The sequence below is a fragment of the Caretta caretta genome, chromosome 3 (genome assembly GCF_965140235.1).
Source record: "Caretta caretta isolate rCarCar2 chromosome 3, rCarCar1.hap1, whole genome shotgun sequence".
NCBI lineage: Eukaryota > Metazoa > Chordata > Testudines > Cheloniidae > Caretta > Caretta caretta.
The window spans coordinates 13,435,989-13,450,118 of record NC_134208.1 but is presented as its reverse complement, the minus strand read 5'-3'; the positions used below and the strand labels follow the sequence as shown (position 1 = coordinate 13,450,118).

The following is a 14,130-nucleotide window of genomic DNA, read 5'->3' as shown; positions in this document are numbered from 1 at the left end:
AACCATTCAGATAAAAAACCATAATTGTAACATGACCATTTCTCCTAGACTAAATAGGATACCAATGTTCCTGTTCACTCTGTTGTAAATGTTAAGATGCAGTTTTTTTATCAGTGAGGGTAATTTACCATCGGAATAGATCACCAAGAGTAAATTCTCTATCACTTGAGGAGTTTCTAAATCGTGACTAGCTGCCTAAAGCAGATGCTTTAGTTCAGCCATAAGTTGTTGTCATGCTACATGCAGGAATCACTGGCTGACGTCATAGGTGCTGGAACTAGGAGTGTGGGGGGTGCTGTCGCACCCCCTGACTTGAAGTGGTTTCCATTATATACAGGGTTTACAGTTTATTTCAATGGCTCTCAGCACCCCCACTAAAAAATTGTTCCAGCACCCCTTGCTGACATTACACGGCCAGTCTTGCGCAGATCAGACTGGATAATCATAATGGGGTCTTCTGGCTTTAAAGTTTATGATTTTTTAAAAAAATTAGTTCATTTCCCCTGCCTATTAGATTTCAATCTAGTAAGTCTTCTTAAAACTGTAGAGTGAGAAGAAACTTAAAACTGTAGAGTGAGAAGAAAGAAAGAAAGAAAGAAAGAAAGAAAGAAAAGTGCACAATTGTGCCTGTATTTGTCAAAGCAAAGAAAACCATTTCAGAGACCATACTTTGATTCCGCCTTCTAACCTAAGGCATGTGTCTTTTGTTTTGTAGGTGGTACCTGTGTTGTTAACCCCACAGATCTTTTTTGCTCTGTTCCCGGGCGCTTGTCTCTACTCAGCTCCACTTCTAAATACAAAGTGACCATTGCGGAGGTAAAGAGGCGCCTCTCTCCACCTGAATGCCTCAATGCTTCACTCTTGGGAGGCATTTTGAGAAGGTAAGTTGAGCTCAGGTGTAGAAGAGTCAAGTTAGCACTGTCATTCTTTTCCTTGCAGACTTTTGTCTAGATCATCATAGGTAGAGTAGATCAAAAGTAGGTCATCATAGAGTAGATCACTGGCTCTCTTCTCTCTACCCCTTTGCTCTGGGACAAAGGGGTAGAGAGAAGAGAGCCAGTGGGCAGGGTCTTGTCTCCCCTCTGCCCCACTCACCAGCCAGAAGAGCTGCCTAGGTTTGCAACAAGCAGTAAGCTGATCTACTAAAAAGAATGAAGTAACTTATTACATCTCACACAACCAGGGGGAAATGGGAGTGGATTGTGACTCAAAGGGGTGTGTGCAAGAGGTATGTCAATACTCCATAGTGAGCCTGGGGGGTGACTCAGGTTTGAGACCAACCACCCTTCTGCCCACACACAAATCTGTCTGATTCAGCACCTGGCTTCTAGGTCTCTGCTGTGGGGGATAAGTCCAAGCCATGTCCTTTTGCAGTGTGGACACAGGTCAAGCCACAGACCCAAGCAAGAAAGTTTGTGTACTGAAGCATGGACATGTTACTACAGCTGTGGGTCCAGCAGGTGTAAGCCCAGGTTTACAATGCAGTGTGGATGCTCAAGTGCAGAAATGGAAACACTGAGTCCTGGGTCCCACAGATCCAGGTGTACGATGCAGTGTAGACGTACTCAGCGTCTCTTGAGGAGAGCTGGGTGACTAACAGATTTTTGGATTTGTTGGAGATTTTAAAAAGTAAAAATATATATATATATCATTTTAGGTTAGACCAAAACCATTTTTTTTTAAATTTTGAGAGATGCAAAAAGGCAAAAAGAATGTTAGTTTCAGGCCAAACAAAATGTTTCATTTTGACAAAAATTGAATGTTTTGTTTCAATATTGACCATTTTAAAATATTTTTGAAATGTTTCAAAATAGCATTCAATAACATTTTGAAACAAAAATGTGATTTCGGACAGGAAAATTGAAACATGTCATGTAGAAAACATCAAAAAACACTGTGTCTATTTGCCTGGATTTCTTTTGGAGGTGAGGATATTTCAAAAAGAACAATTTGTTGGAATCAACATGAATTCACAAAACATTTCAGTGTCACCCAATCTGCATTTTGCACTGGAAAAACTTTCAACTGACAAATTTTGTCCAGCTCCATTCACAAGGCTACTTTTAGGGTGGCACAGTTTATATGAAACCCTTTGTTCAGGACTGTGCTGAAACTAAGTAATTTAAAGATAGATTCTGATCACCGTACCCATGCTGAATATCACCTTACCCAAGTGGTACTTCAATGAGACCACTTGTAGAGTAAGTCACTACTCAGTGTGAGTAAGGGAATAAGGATCTGGCCCTGACAGATTTTTCATTGACATCAGCAGTGGTGGGATAGACCCTAGATTAGCAAAAAGGGTGAATGGAAATTTTAGATTGGCATGTAATAAACAAACAAGTAAAATGAATACACAGATATTCTTCAGGAACTATTTTGGAGAAGTTGCATGGCCTGTGTTATACAGGAGGTTAGAATGGATGATTACAATGGGATTTTTTGGCATTGTAGTCTCTGAATCTGTGAATAAATCAGGGTGGGATTTTTTAATCCCATTCTCTCATGACAGAGCAAAATCCAAGAATGGGGGGCGCTGTTTGCGAGAAAAATTGGACAGACTGGGACTGAATTTGCCTGCTGGAAGAAGGAAAGCAGCAAATGTCACCCTTCTGACTTCCTTGGTTGAAGGTAGGCTTTGTAATATTGTAATATAATAATACTGTCATGTAATAATGTGTTTGCAGTGTTGTAGCCATGTTGGCCTCAGAATATTAAGGAGACAAGGTGGGTGAGGTAATATCTTTTATTAGACCAGCGTCTGTTGGTGAAAGACAAGTTCTGAACTCTGAGTAAGCTTGAAATCTTGTCCCTTTCACCAACAGAAGTTGGTCCAACAAAATATATTACCTCGCCCATCTTTGTCTATGTAATAATTTGCATCAATATGCAATTTCCATCCCTAGATTTAAATATCTTCATCCCATTTTGTACAAAGAGGCACTGTGACTTGCCTAAGTTCATGAGGGAATCACTGGCAGAGACAGGAGTTAAAACTCAAGGTCTCCCATCTCCTGTTCCAATAGCTTATTCATTAGACCTTGCTTCCCTTCACATTTATAGGATACTTTCTGACCAGGGAATCTCACCCATTAATCAAAGAAGTGTCACCGTGCTGTTGTGAGGCTGTCAAGGTTCCTTCCGCACTCTGAACTCTAGGGTACAGATGTGGGGACCTGCATGAAAACCTCCTAAGCTTACTTTTACCAGCTTAGGTTAAAACTTCCCCAATGTACAAACTATTTTACCCTTGGACTTCCACTGCCACCACCAAACTTTATCTGGGTTCCTGAAAAAACGTAGTTTGGACACGTCTTTCCCCCCAAAATCCCCCCAACCCTTGCACCCCACTTCCTGGGGAAGGTTTGGTAAAAATCCTCACCAATTTGCATAGGTGACCACAGACCCAAACCCTTGGATCTTAGAACAATGAAAAAGCATTCAGTTTTCTTACAAGAAGACTTTTAATAGAAGTAAAAAGAAATCACCTCTGTAAAATCAGGATGGTAGATACCTTACAGGGTAATTAGATTCAAACATAGAGAATCCCTCTAGGCAAAACCTTAAGTTACATAAAAGACACACAGACAGGAATATTCATTCTATTCAGCACAGCTATTTTCTCAGCCATTTAAAGAAATCATAATCTAACACATACCTAGCTAGATTACTTACTAAGTTCTAAGACTCCATTCCTGTTCTGTCTCTGGCAAAAGCATCACACAGACAGACACAGACCCTTTGTTTTTCTCCCTCCTCCCAGCTTTTGAAAGTATCTTGTCTCCTCATTGGTCATTTTGGTCAGGTGCCAGCGAGGTTACCTTTAGCTTCTTAACCCTTTACAGGTGAGAGGATTTTTCCTCTGGCCAGATGGGATTTTAAAGGGGTTTACCCTTCCCTTTATATGTATGACAGAGGTAGATGAGGATTCTATACCCATTCTACGGATGGGACTACTTCTCTGGTAATGTGTCCTTTTTTTTGTGTGTCTCTTCATGAATTGCCTAGAGCTGGTTCAAAATATTGAAAATCCTCCCCCCCCCCCAAAAAAAGGGGACACATTTTTCAACAAAGAATTTTTGTGAGAAAAATTCCTTTTTCAAACCTAGAATTGCCCATGAGCTGCTTAAGATTTCCCAGGATTTATCTGCAGTTTGAAAGGCATTCAACAAGCACTCCCTGCTGATAATTGCTGGCCTGTAGCTTGGTCGTGAGCAGCTCTGTGCCCCGGAGAGGTGAGGAACATCTCCTCCTAGGTGCAGAGAACTCTCAGCTCCCATTGACATAGTGGGAGCTCAGCACCTGGCAGGATAATACCCTACATGTCCCTTCAGAAGTAAACAGGGCAGCTCGGGTTTGAAAAGGGGACAATGGAATGGTCAGCACGAGTGTGGGAGTGGAGAACACGCAGCACCTGGCAGAAGGGACCTAGCTCCTCGTGTGTTCAAGCCCACTAAGCACATATGACTAGACTGCTGTTTAGGCCTTGTCTGCATTGCAGATTTGCCCAGATCACAGCTGGTTGTAATCAGGATAGATCCCTACTATAGACAATGCCTTAGAATATAAACCTCCACATGGGGAGTAAGAACCATCCTAAACCTTACACTCCTTTATGGGCTACCCAGACCATAGGTACTGACACACAGAAGTCAGGCAGAGCTACGTGACCACTTACTCGGTAGGTGGGCAGGGTCTGGGCAAAGAGGTATAGGGTGTTGGCAGAGCCTTGGTTACATCCTACTCCTACCCCAATTTGCTTGCCAGCACAGCTGGTCATGCAATGGTGGGAAGCAGTAATTTAATTCTGGGCTAAGTCAGTAGCAAATTACTTCCCTCCTGCAGTAAGGGGGAAAACAGGGAAGGGGTTGCAACTTGCAAGAGTCAGTGTGAGCTTCCCATTGCCCCTTACTCAGGGCTAGTGACAAAGCCACTATCAAGCCCTGGGTGTTGGTTCTGTTCTCTGACTGCTGGAAGAGTGTGAGCCTCTAAGAATCAGGTTTCCAGAATTAGCACTCATGTTTGTGATGCAAACTTCACTGTTGGCCAATGCCTGCTTAAAATTAGCTGTTTGCCTGAGCATTCCTGCTATTCAACTGGTTTGCTGGGATACTGATAGAAAGTGAACACCAAAGGGGTGGGAACAAAGCCAAAGTGAATCCAAGTTTCTGTCTGAACAAATGTTCCTGGCAAATATGTTGAGGTATTCCCCTGGCTCTGGTGGCACATAAGTCACACTCACCTTGCATGCCCCCTGAATGCCACATTAACACAAATTGCACTTCTTTGCCTTTTACAATCAAAGTGAAACCTGTTTATGCTTCTGGTGAAGCTGTCCCCAAGACCTCCAGGGAAATAGAACATGCTTACACCAGGAACTGGGAAGGATTATACTGGCCACATTTGACAGACAAGTTACAAATCTGGGTGCCTTGTTAAACTCTCACATGATCATATAGATTACACAGCCGTCACCCATGCCCTTGTCACATCTATCATACTTATCCGGCACCCATTTCTGTAGCATCTCAGAAGCTTTGATGTATTTGCCTTCCCGACACCTCTGAGAGATAGGGAAGTGCTATTTCCCCTAATTTACAGATGAGGAAGAAAACCATAGAGACTTGCCCGAGGTCACACAGGAAATCTGTAGGAAAGCAAGGAATTAAACTTGGATCTCCAGCTACCCCCTTACCCCTGGGCCATCCTTCCTTTCTTTAGTATTAAGTTATTACAGTGTGCATTATATGGGGCTACAACTTAAATCAACTTGGAAACTGGTGCAGAAGGCAGCAGCCTGGTTGGTAAGCCATGCATCACACAATGAATGTTCTACACCAGTGCTCCAGAATCTGCATTGGCTGCCTGTTAGTTTCCAGGTGGAGTTTAAGATGCTGACTGTGACCTATAAAGCCCTAAATATCTTGAGATCAGCCTACTTGAGAGGCTGCCTTTCTCATGCTGCTATAGAGGAGTTGGGATTCCCTCCAAAACCTTTTCCATTAGGCTTATGCAGAACATCCTGCCCAGTTCTGAGAGACCACTTCATCCAGTTCTCTGGGATCCAAAGCACTCAGTTCAACTCTGGATTTCATCACTTGGGTACCTTTATTTGGAATAGAGCAAAATGACACTGAGTTGATCAGACTCAGTCGTAGAAGGTGGGTACAGGGTGTACCACGTATCCAAAGTTACACAAACAACCTCTTCCTTTATATACATTTACACATCATATTACATTTGCTGTACATTAAATCACACATTTTTGGAATGGCTTGGTTACTCTGCAGGAATCAATCTCTGTACAGCATGCTCTGTCCGTGTGCTGTTTACATGGAACCTGATCTTTACATTCCATGTTTATCTTGTCCGTAGTCCTTGACATCAGGGTGTTGCTGATTATCTTAGCTAGCTAGCACAGATACCCAGACTCCAGCATACTGTTTGTCAAGCCCCTATTTACAACGTAACCTTCTTTCGCCTTCCCAATTATGCCCACTAAAAATGAGGCAAGTTACTTATGTCAAACCAGGCCTACAAGTGGAGAGAAGAGTTGCTTGAGGAAGAGCTCTCTGGGTACATAACAGAAGGAGCCACCAGCCGGGAATTGTCCATGAAGTCCTTAGAAATTCACTATTCCCCTTCCCTAGGTGTGAAATTGACGGAATATGTTGATCTTTGGGGCCCCTCACACAGCTCATCTAATTGCAGAAGTTCTGTGCATTTCACGAGCGAGGATGTGGTTTTTGTGGAAGCTGAAGTAGGGAAATGTTGTTTTTTGTGGCCTCTTTTGTGCAGAGGAGGGAGGCTGGTTTGCTCCAGCTGGTTGCATTTTCATCGGATTGTATTTCCGCTTCTGTGTCAAGGGCACTTAGCGCCAGGGCTAGGAGTTCTTTTCATGTGGCCTTGCTGAAATTGAAACAAATAAACCAAGTTGGTTGAATGTGATGGATTTCAGGAGAGAGTAAAATCCACACCTAGGTCTACCACAGCAAAGGCACAATCTCCCACCGACTTAGGACATCATTATAGTGCAGCCTGCATCAGAATGCAGCTCTTTGTCCCTTCCAGGGCCTGGTTTAGATAAGTGGTTTATGAGTCTGCAACAGTACCGAGCTAGTCCTTTAGCTCACAGAGTAGCAGGTTATCCTCTTATAGCCAACGTTCCTGGGGTCGAGCCCTGGGGTGGGCTGAAGGAAGCATACAGGAGTGCAGAGATCACATTTTCTTGGAGGGGCTCCCCCACAGAAGGGAAAAAGCCAGCCATAGTGTGATTTGAGGGAGGGATAGCTCAGTGGTTTGAGCATTGGCCTGCTAAACCCAGAGTTGAGAGTACAATCCTTGAGGGGGGCCATTTAGGGATCTGGGGCAAAAACTGGCGATTGGTCTTGCTTTGAGCAGGGGGTTGGACTAGATGACCTCCTGAGGTCCCTTCCAACCCTGAGATTCTATGATTCACAAGGTGAAAAATCCAAGAGTGACTATCAAAAAATTGAAAAGGAGTACTTGTTTCATCTTAGAGACTAACCAATTTATTTGAGCATAAGCTTTCGTGAGCTACAGCTCACTTCATCGGATGCATATGCATCCGATGAAGTGAGCTGTAGCTCACGAAAGCTTATGCTCAAATAAATTGGTTAGTCTCTAAGATGCCACAAGTACTCCTTTTCTTTTGGCGAATACAGACTAACACGGCTGTTACTCTGAAACCTATCAAACAATTGGAACTTTAAACAAAGCAAAATATGACTTTAAAATCCAAGGCTTAAAGAAAGACCACCCAGGATTTTTTCTGCCAAACCCCACGAAGACACCAGTTTTATTGTACTGTACACATATCTTTTCAATGATCAGCTCTTCAGTATCCCTTTCCAAGCACTGCACTTCCTGGTAAATAGGTCAGCAGGGAAAACGGCTCTTTTGTCTGCACTGATATAAAACATCATATTCTTTCTTATCCCTTTCTTTAGCCTTTGTTTTCACATCTCTCCCTCCTCCCTTCCCATCTGGTGAGTGGAAAGACAACATCCACCCCCACCTCTACTCCTTGCATAGGAGTTCTGTTGGATAGTAGCATCAGATGGAGGTAAAGCCAAGGAGGAGAGGAGACTCAGATCCAGAGCTTTCCCCTCCTGGGACACTGCCCCTTCCTTCACTCTGGATAGGAGCATCCCTCAGTCTTGGCTAGGCCCAGGAGAGCGTCACGCTGCTCCTTGCACCTGCCATCAGAAGCCTGTCAAGGTACACAGCCTGGTCCCTCCAGTGGGGCTTTCCAGAGTTGTTTGTGTCAGCTCAACCTCAGCAACTGTCCCTTTCAATCATGCAAATCTTCCCGGTCAATTGTCAAGCGCTATAGGAACGTGTTGCCGTTCAGTGCCGGCTATAGCTGTAAACAAGGCAGTGGCCCAGATTTAAAGGGAAATAACGAATGGTCTCTGATGCCGTCTTTTGTCTCTGACTCAGGAAAATGCTCTGGCTATTAGCAATGAAGTCATTTTTTGTGTTTAAACAGGGCAATTGATTGGAAAATGCAGGGTTTTTAATGGGAAGCTAGCATCCATCTGGAGGGACTAGTACTCCACTGAAATAAGCAATAGCAAGCCAGGAAAGGAAGAAACCAAGGTGACATCACCAAGATCATAAGCAGATGTAAAAAGAGACCTGATACAGCTCAACTTCCATTTATTTTCCAATCAATATTTTTTGTGAGAATTTTGATGGGAAAAAAGGGAAACATTTTAAGTGAAATTTCATGCAATATGTTTCTTATTTTTCGATGCTCTGTACAGTTAAGAATTCCCTCAAGCACTAATCAAAATAATGTGCAACACTGGCATGTATATAAAAACATAATAAAAGCTGCATCTAAAGAAACAGCATGCTGGTATTGGGACAAAGCCTCAGGTTTGCTCAACAATGAGGGTGTATGAAGAATCATATCCTATAGGCGACAATATTTAGAACCTGAAATTTTAACATAGAAAGCTCTTTTCACATGCCATGTCTCAGTAAAGCACTATATAAAATCGACATCAGTTTTCTCTTTCCAGCAAATACATAATTTTAAAGTTATGTGTACGTGTGTGTGAATATATATGCACACAACACATGCAAACATATATACACATACCTTTTGATAGATAGATAGATAGATAGATAGATAGATAGATAGATAGATAGATAGATAGATAGATGTCATTACACCTAATTGGTACTGAAGTAGCACCCAAACAGAGCCGGAGTCCCAACTCAAGATATAAAATTCAAAACTATAATCACCTTGGCATAAGTGTCAACACAGCTATGTACTCAGCAGTGGTCCAATATACATACAATCAGTTGGTGAACAGTATTTGCAATTGTAATCACATTTGCTTTCCATTCGCCTGCATGTATTTGAAAATGTTATCCAAATGCTAACATTATTATTCTGGGCCCTGTAACATGGCTGCCGCTTCCCATGTACCCTCCATACGTGGCAAGTACTCCACACAAACAAAGGTTTCTCTTCCTTCTCCCAGGCCTTGCTGCCTGGAGCCTTTCTTGCTTTGGGAGGCCACTCCCAGGACTTTCCTGGCTAGAGTCTCAAAGTATGTCTACACTGCAATGTAAGCCGAGGGTTAATGGGACTCGAGTCAGTTGATCCATTCTAGGGAACCCTGGGCTTGAGCATCTACATTGTATTTTACCCCAGGTTAAAAATTTTCTGAGCCATGCTCGAACCTAGGGTTCTGGCGTCCTCAGTTCAGTGTGCAGACATGAGTCAAAGTAATCTATCCCAGAGTCCCTTCAGTGGCCACCCTAAAATACAGCTGCTCTAGCCCTAGGACTGTGGTGCATTGTGGAAAAACTTTACTGCCCATTCTGCACATTACCAGGAAACAGCTCATTTTGCAAAAGGTTTGATCGGTTCGCTCTCCATTGCAAACCCAGGAGGCTGTCTGACTGATAGTGTGTTTGAAAATCGGTGATCAGAACTGAATGGGTTAGTGCTGACCTGAGCTACTGCTGTTTGCCAAGTGTGGGAGCAGGGGAGCTTCTGTTTTCAATAGAGTGGATTGCAGATTGTTGGGATAGAGAGTGTGATGTGTTCCCCCTGGGGTGCCACTTGGAACTGGGATACCACTAAGCCAGCCTGTCCCACCAGCTTGGGTTCCCCTTACTCTGTACTGCTGTGACTGGCTCTCAAGTCTCTTTCCAGCTCACTCACAGGTAGAGATACACCCAGCTGCAGCTATAGTCACATAGATGCTGAGATCAACTCTGCATGGGAGAGCTCAGCTAAGGCATTGCCCAGCACTCAAATGCACACCCCCTCTGAAGAGTAAACCCAGAACTGTATTGTCTTGCGCTGCACAGAGAACGGTACTGCGTAAGCTAATTGAAATTCGCCCTCTCCCTCAGTGTGGAGAGAGAGATGCACAGGTTTTTGCCCCCCACCCCAATTATGAATTACACAAACTGGGCTTTGGAATAAACAAAGAGCAGGTTTATTAACCACAAAAGGTAGATTTTATGTGATGATAACACATTAGTAAACAGAATAAAGCAAATTACCTTAGTAAATAATGCCCCCGCTCCACAAACTGAGCTTAACACACTAGATAGGTAGGATATAAATTAGCACATTCTCACCCTGAGTGATAAACAGTCTGGCAGATTCTTAAGGCACAAGTTGTCTTGGCTTTCCCAGGTTTTCATACACAGGCTAAAGATCCTTTTAGCCAGGGACTATCACTTCCCCTTCTCACAGTTCAGTCTTCGTTTCTTAGATGTTTCCAGGTGTGTTGTTGTAGGGAGAGTGAGGACTCCCCATAATGTCATTTTCCCCCTTTTATATCTTCTCCCCACTTGCTGGAAAGCTCTTTTGCTGTGACCTGGGTCAAACAGTTCCCATTGTATAGTGCTTTCTCTGAGAGGTTTCTACTGTACACAGTTCCTGGGGTAATCCTTGTGCTTGTGTGCATTTCCTTAGTAAGCCATTAACATCGTTTGGCCTTTTTACTGTCATACCTGAAAGGCTGCTTGTGGGTGTTTTCAACCTCAGGACATGCTTCAGCTACACAGACATTACCAAACTTCATAACTTCGTATACGATGATAACACATACAATCCAACGAGATATTACTGTCTAGCAGATCAAGACTTTTAGAATGACACCTCACAAGGCACGCTTTGTATAAGGCATATCCTAATTACATGACAGTGGCGAATATTGGGGTGTCAGAGTGTCACAGAGAGGACTAAGGAAGTTGTGCCATGGAATTGTGGGATACTTCCGGATGACTCCCAGGGCCTGAGTCAAGGAGTGCTGAAGCTACACTGCAAAGCAATAGGGCTCAGACCCTGGGCCCTGGCTTGACTCAGGTTTAGACTCAGGACACTGAGTCCAAGCCCTGGGTTAGTGCAATTGTACGTGTAGATACAAGGGAGTATTAGCCTTGAACCCCGGCTCAAACATGGGCTTACATTGCAGTGTAGACCTACCAACAGTCCTAACTCCCAGGACTCTCTGCTACTGCCAGATCATCCCTAGAAGTCTTTAATCCCTGAGCATTCCCCCCTTCACTGCAGCCTCCTGCTGCTCTTTATAGGGCAGTCTTCCTGATCTCTCCCAGATGTGGCTCATTATGTAATCAGCCCTTCAGCTTTAAAGGGGCAAGATCAGGGTTCTGTTACGCTAGGTGCTGTATAAATAGTAGAAACCAGTTTCCTTTTTCCAACTCAGCAGTATGTTTAGCTTGCTGGGGCATTTCCTTTGTTCAGTTCAGGAGTATACCCTTGCATTCCGGATCCAGAATAAATGCTTTTAACATACGAGGCAAAATATGTTTTTGAGCAATGGTTCTCAACCAGGGATATGCGTACCCCTAGGGGTATGCAGAGATCTTCCATGGGGTGCATCAACTCATCTAGATATTGGCTTAGTTTTACAGCAGGCTACATAAAAAGCACTAGCAAAGTCAAACTAAAATGTCATACAGACAAACTGAAAAAATACGCGATTTTTCAGTACTAGTGTGCTGCGACACTTTTGTATTTTTATGTCTGATTTTGTAAGTGAGGTACGCAAGATAAATCAGTCTCCCAAAAGGGGTACAGTAGTCTGGAAAGGCTGAGGACCACTGGTTTTGAGCATCCATAAACAGATTGTGCTTGCAAAAGTTGATGTTGACTTATGTCACATAATGAGTGTCACGTGATCAGTGCATGCATTTAATTGGTTCAGACATGCCGTTAGGTGTATGACAATATGATTTAGGCAGACAGTGGGGGGTTTGCATGTGGAAATTGAAGCTGTTCATGTGGCAGAAAAAACTTAAGGGAGATGACAACAGCATCACCCTCTAAATGGAAAGAGGTATTAGTGTAATTGACACTTCCCTCCGGCAGGTTCAGGGAATCTGGCTCCACCTCTTGGTATTTGCTGATCCCTGGGCTGCTCACTTAAGATGGGTTTCACTGGAAATTAAACTGGGGAAACCCACCCATTCAATAAACATACAAAGGAAAATTCAAAGATATGCAGCTGCAGTGAAATCCACTACCCAACCGCACAAAGCCTCAGTAATCAAACTCCAGGGAATGGTGGAAAGACCCAGCAGTTGTGGTGAGATGGATGGAATCCATCTTCTCACCAGCAGGACTTCACTGCAGCCTTTTCAGAGCTGCTATTCCAACTGAAAGGCTGGAAGAGTGGCCACCGTGACTCTCCATCCCCTACACAGTGCCCCATATCTGGGCTATAAATAATAGCAGGGCCAAGAGGCCAGAATCTGATCTCAGTTACGCTGGAGTAACTGAGATCAAGGATGTTTTCACACTGCAGTAACCTGTTGTTCTTACTTTGTTTTTTAAATATATAGCTGAAAAAAATATTTAAAAAAAAGTTTTGTATAAACTGATTGACCCATTTTGTCTGCCTCCAGGGGAAGCCTTACATTTGGCCAGGGATTTTGGCTACACTTGCGAAACAGAGTTCCCAGCCAAGGCAGTAGGAGAACATCTTGCCAGGCAGCATATGGAACAGAAAGAACAGACAGCGAGGAAAAAGATGATCCTAGCGACAAAGTAAGCAAGAAAAATCATTCAACACAAGAAATGTGTCCAGACGCTTTTCATTTGGATCATGGGAGGTTTATTATTATTTGTATTACAATAGCCCCCAGAGGCAGCAAGCAAGATCAAGGCCCCTTTGTTCTAAGTACTGTCAAAACACAGGAAGAGACAGCGTTTAACCAAAGAGTTTACCATGGGACTGCTCTCAGTGCAGGAAGTTAAGCATGTGCACAAGTCTTTGCAGGATTGGAGCATAAATAGGGAGGGAGCATTATTTAAATGCAGGCTCTTTGGGGCAGAGGCCACCTCTGTGTCCTGTGTTTGTACAGCGTCCAGCACAATCCTGCTCCATGACTAAGGCTCCAATCTGCTACCACAATACAACTAATAACTCATCATTATTCCCAATGTACAGAGGGGGATTTAAGGCACGGGGGTGGGGTGGGGTGGGGGTAGATCCTCAGCTGGTGCAACTGTTGCAGGTCCACTAAAGTCCATGGAGCTATGACAATTTACACCAACTGAGGATCTCCACCAGAGAGATTAAGGCCCAGATTTTTAAAACAATTTAGGCCTTGCTGCGCTCAGCATCGCAATGCCTAACTGAGCTGGGAGCCTAACTGATTTTCAAAAGGGATTTAGGTGCTGAGGAGTCTAGATCTCGACTGTTGATGGGATTTACACTCCTAAGTTCCTAAATCCCTTTTGGAAATGAGATTTAGGCTCCAAAATACATTAGGCCTTGTGATGCCGAGCACAGCCATGCCTATAAAGATCGGGGCCTTGGTGACTTGCCCAACATCACACTGGCAGTCTGTAGCAGAACCAGGAACTGAAGCCAGCCCTCCTGAATTCCCAATTCACAAGATCACCCTGCCTCATTAGTGGCTAAAATAAATGGGAATAACCATGCCAGAATATAACTCATGAAATAAAGATAATTTGCTGGGAAGAAGGTATGCAGACCCGTTGGAACTTATGGTCAATACACACGAACGGTTACAGTTTTTCATGTACTGTTGGACCATAAGTATCTTTGGCTATTCAGAGCAGACTTTTGCTGTCATCAC

At 43.6% G+C, this 14,130-nt stretch overlaps 1 protein-coding gene across 3 annotated transcripts in view; it reads left to right on the top strand.

Annotated features, from left to right (window-relative positions):
* Positions 1–14,130, top strand: part of TFAP2D (transcription factor AP-2 delta) — a 59,794-nt gene that overhangs the window by 16,343 nt on the left and 29,321 nt on the right. For all 3 annotated transcript variants that reach the window (XM_048845753.2, XM_048845756.2, XM_048845755.2), the window contains exons 4-6: positions 716–881; positions 2,513–2,631; positions 12,931–13,072. In XM_048845753.2, coding sequence (XP_048701710.1) covers positions 716–881; positions 2,513–2,631; positions 12,931–13,072 — 427 coding nt within the window. The remainder of the gene's footprint in view (positions 1–715; positions 882–2,512; positions 2,632–12,930; positions 13,073–14,130) is intronic.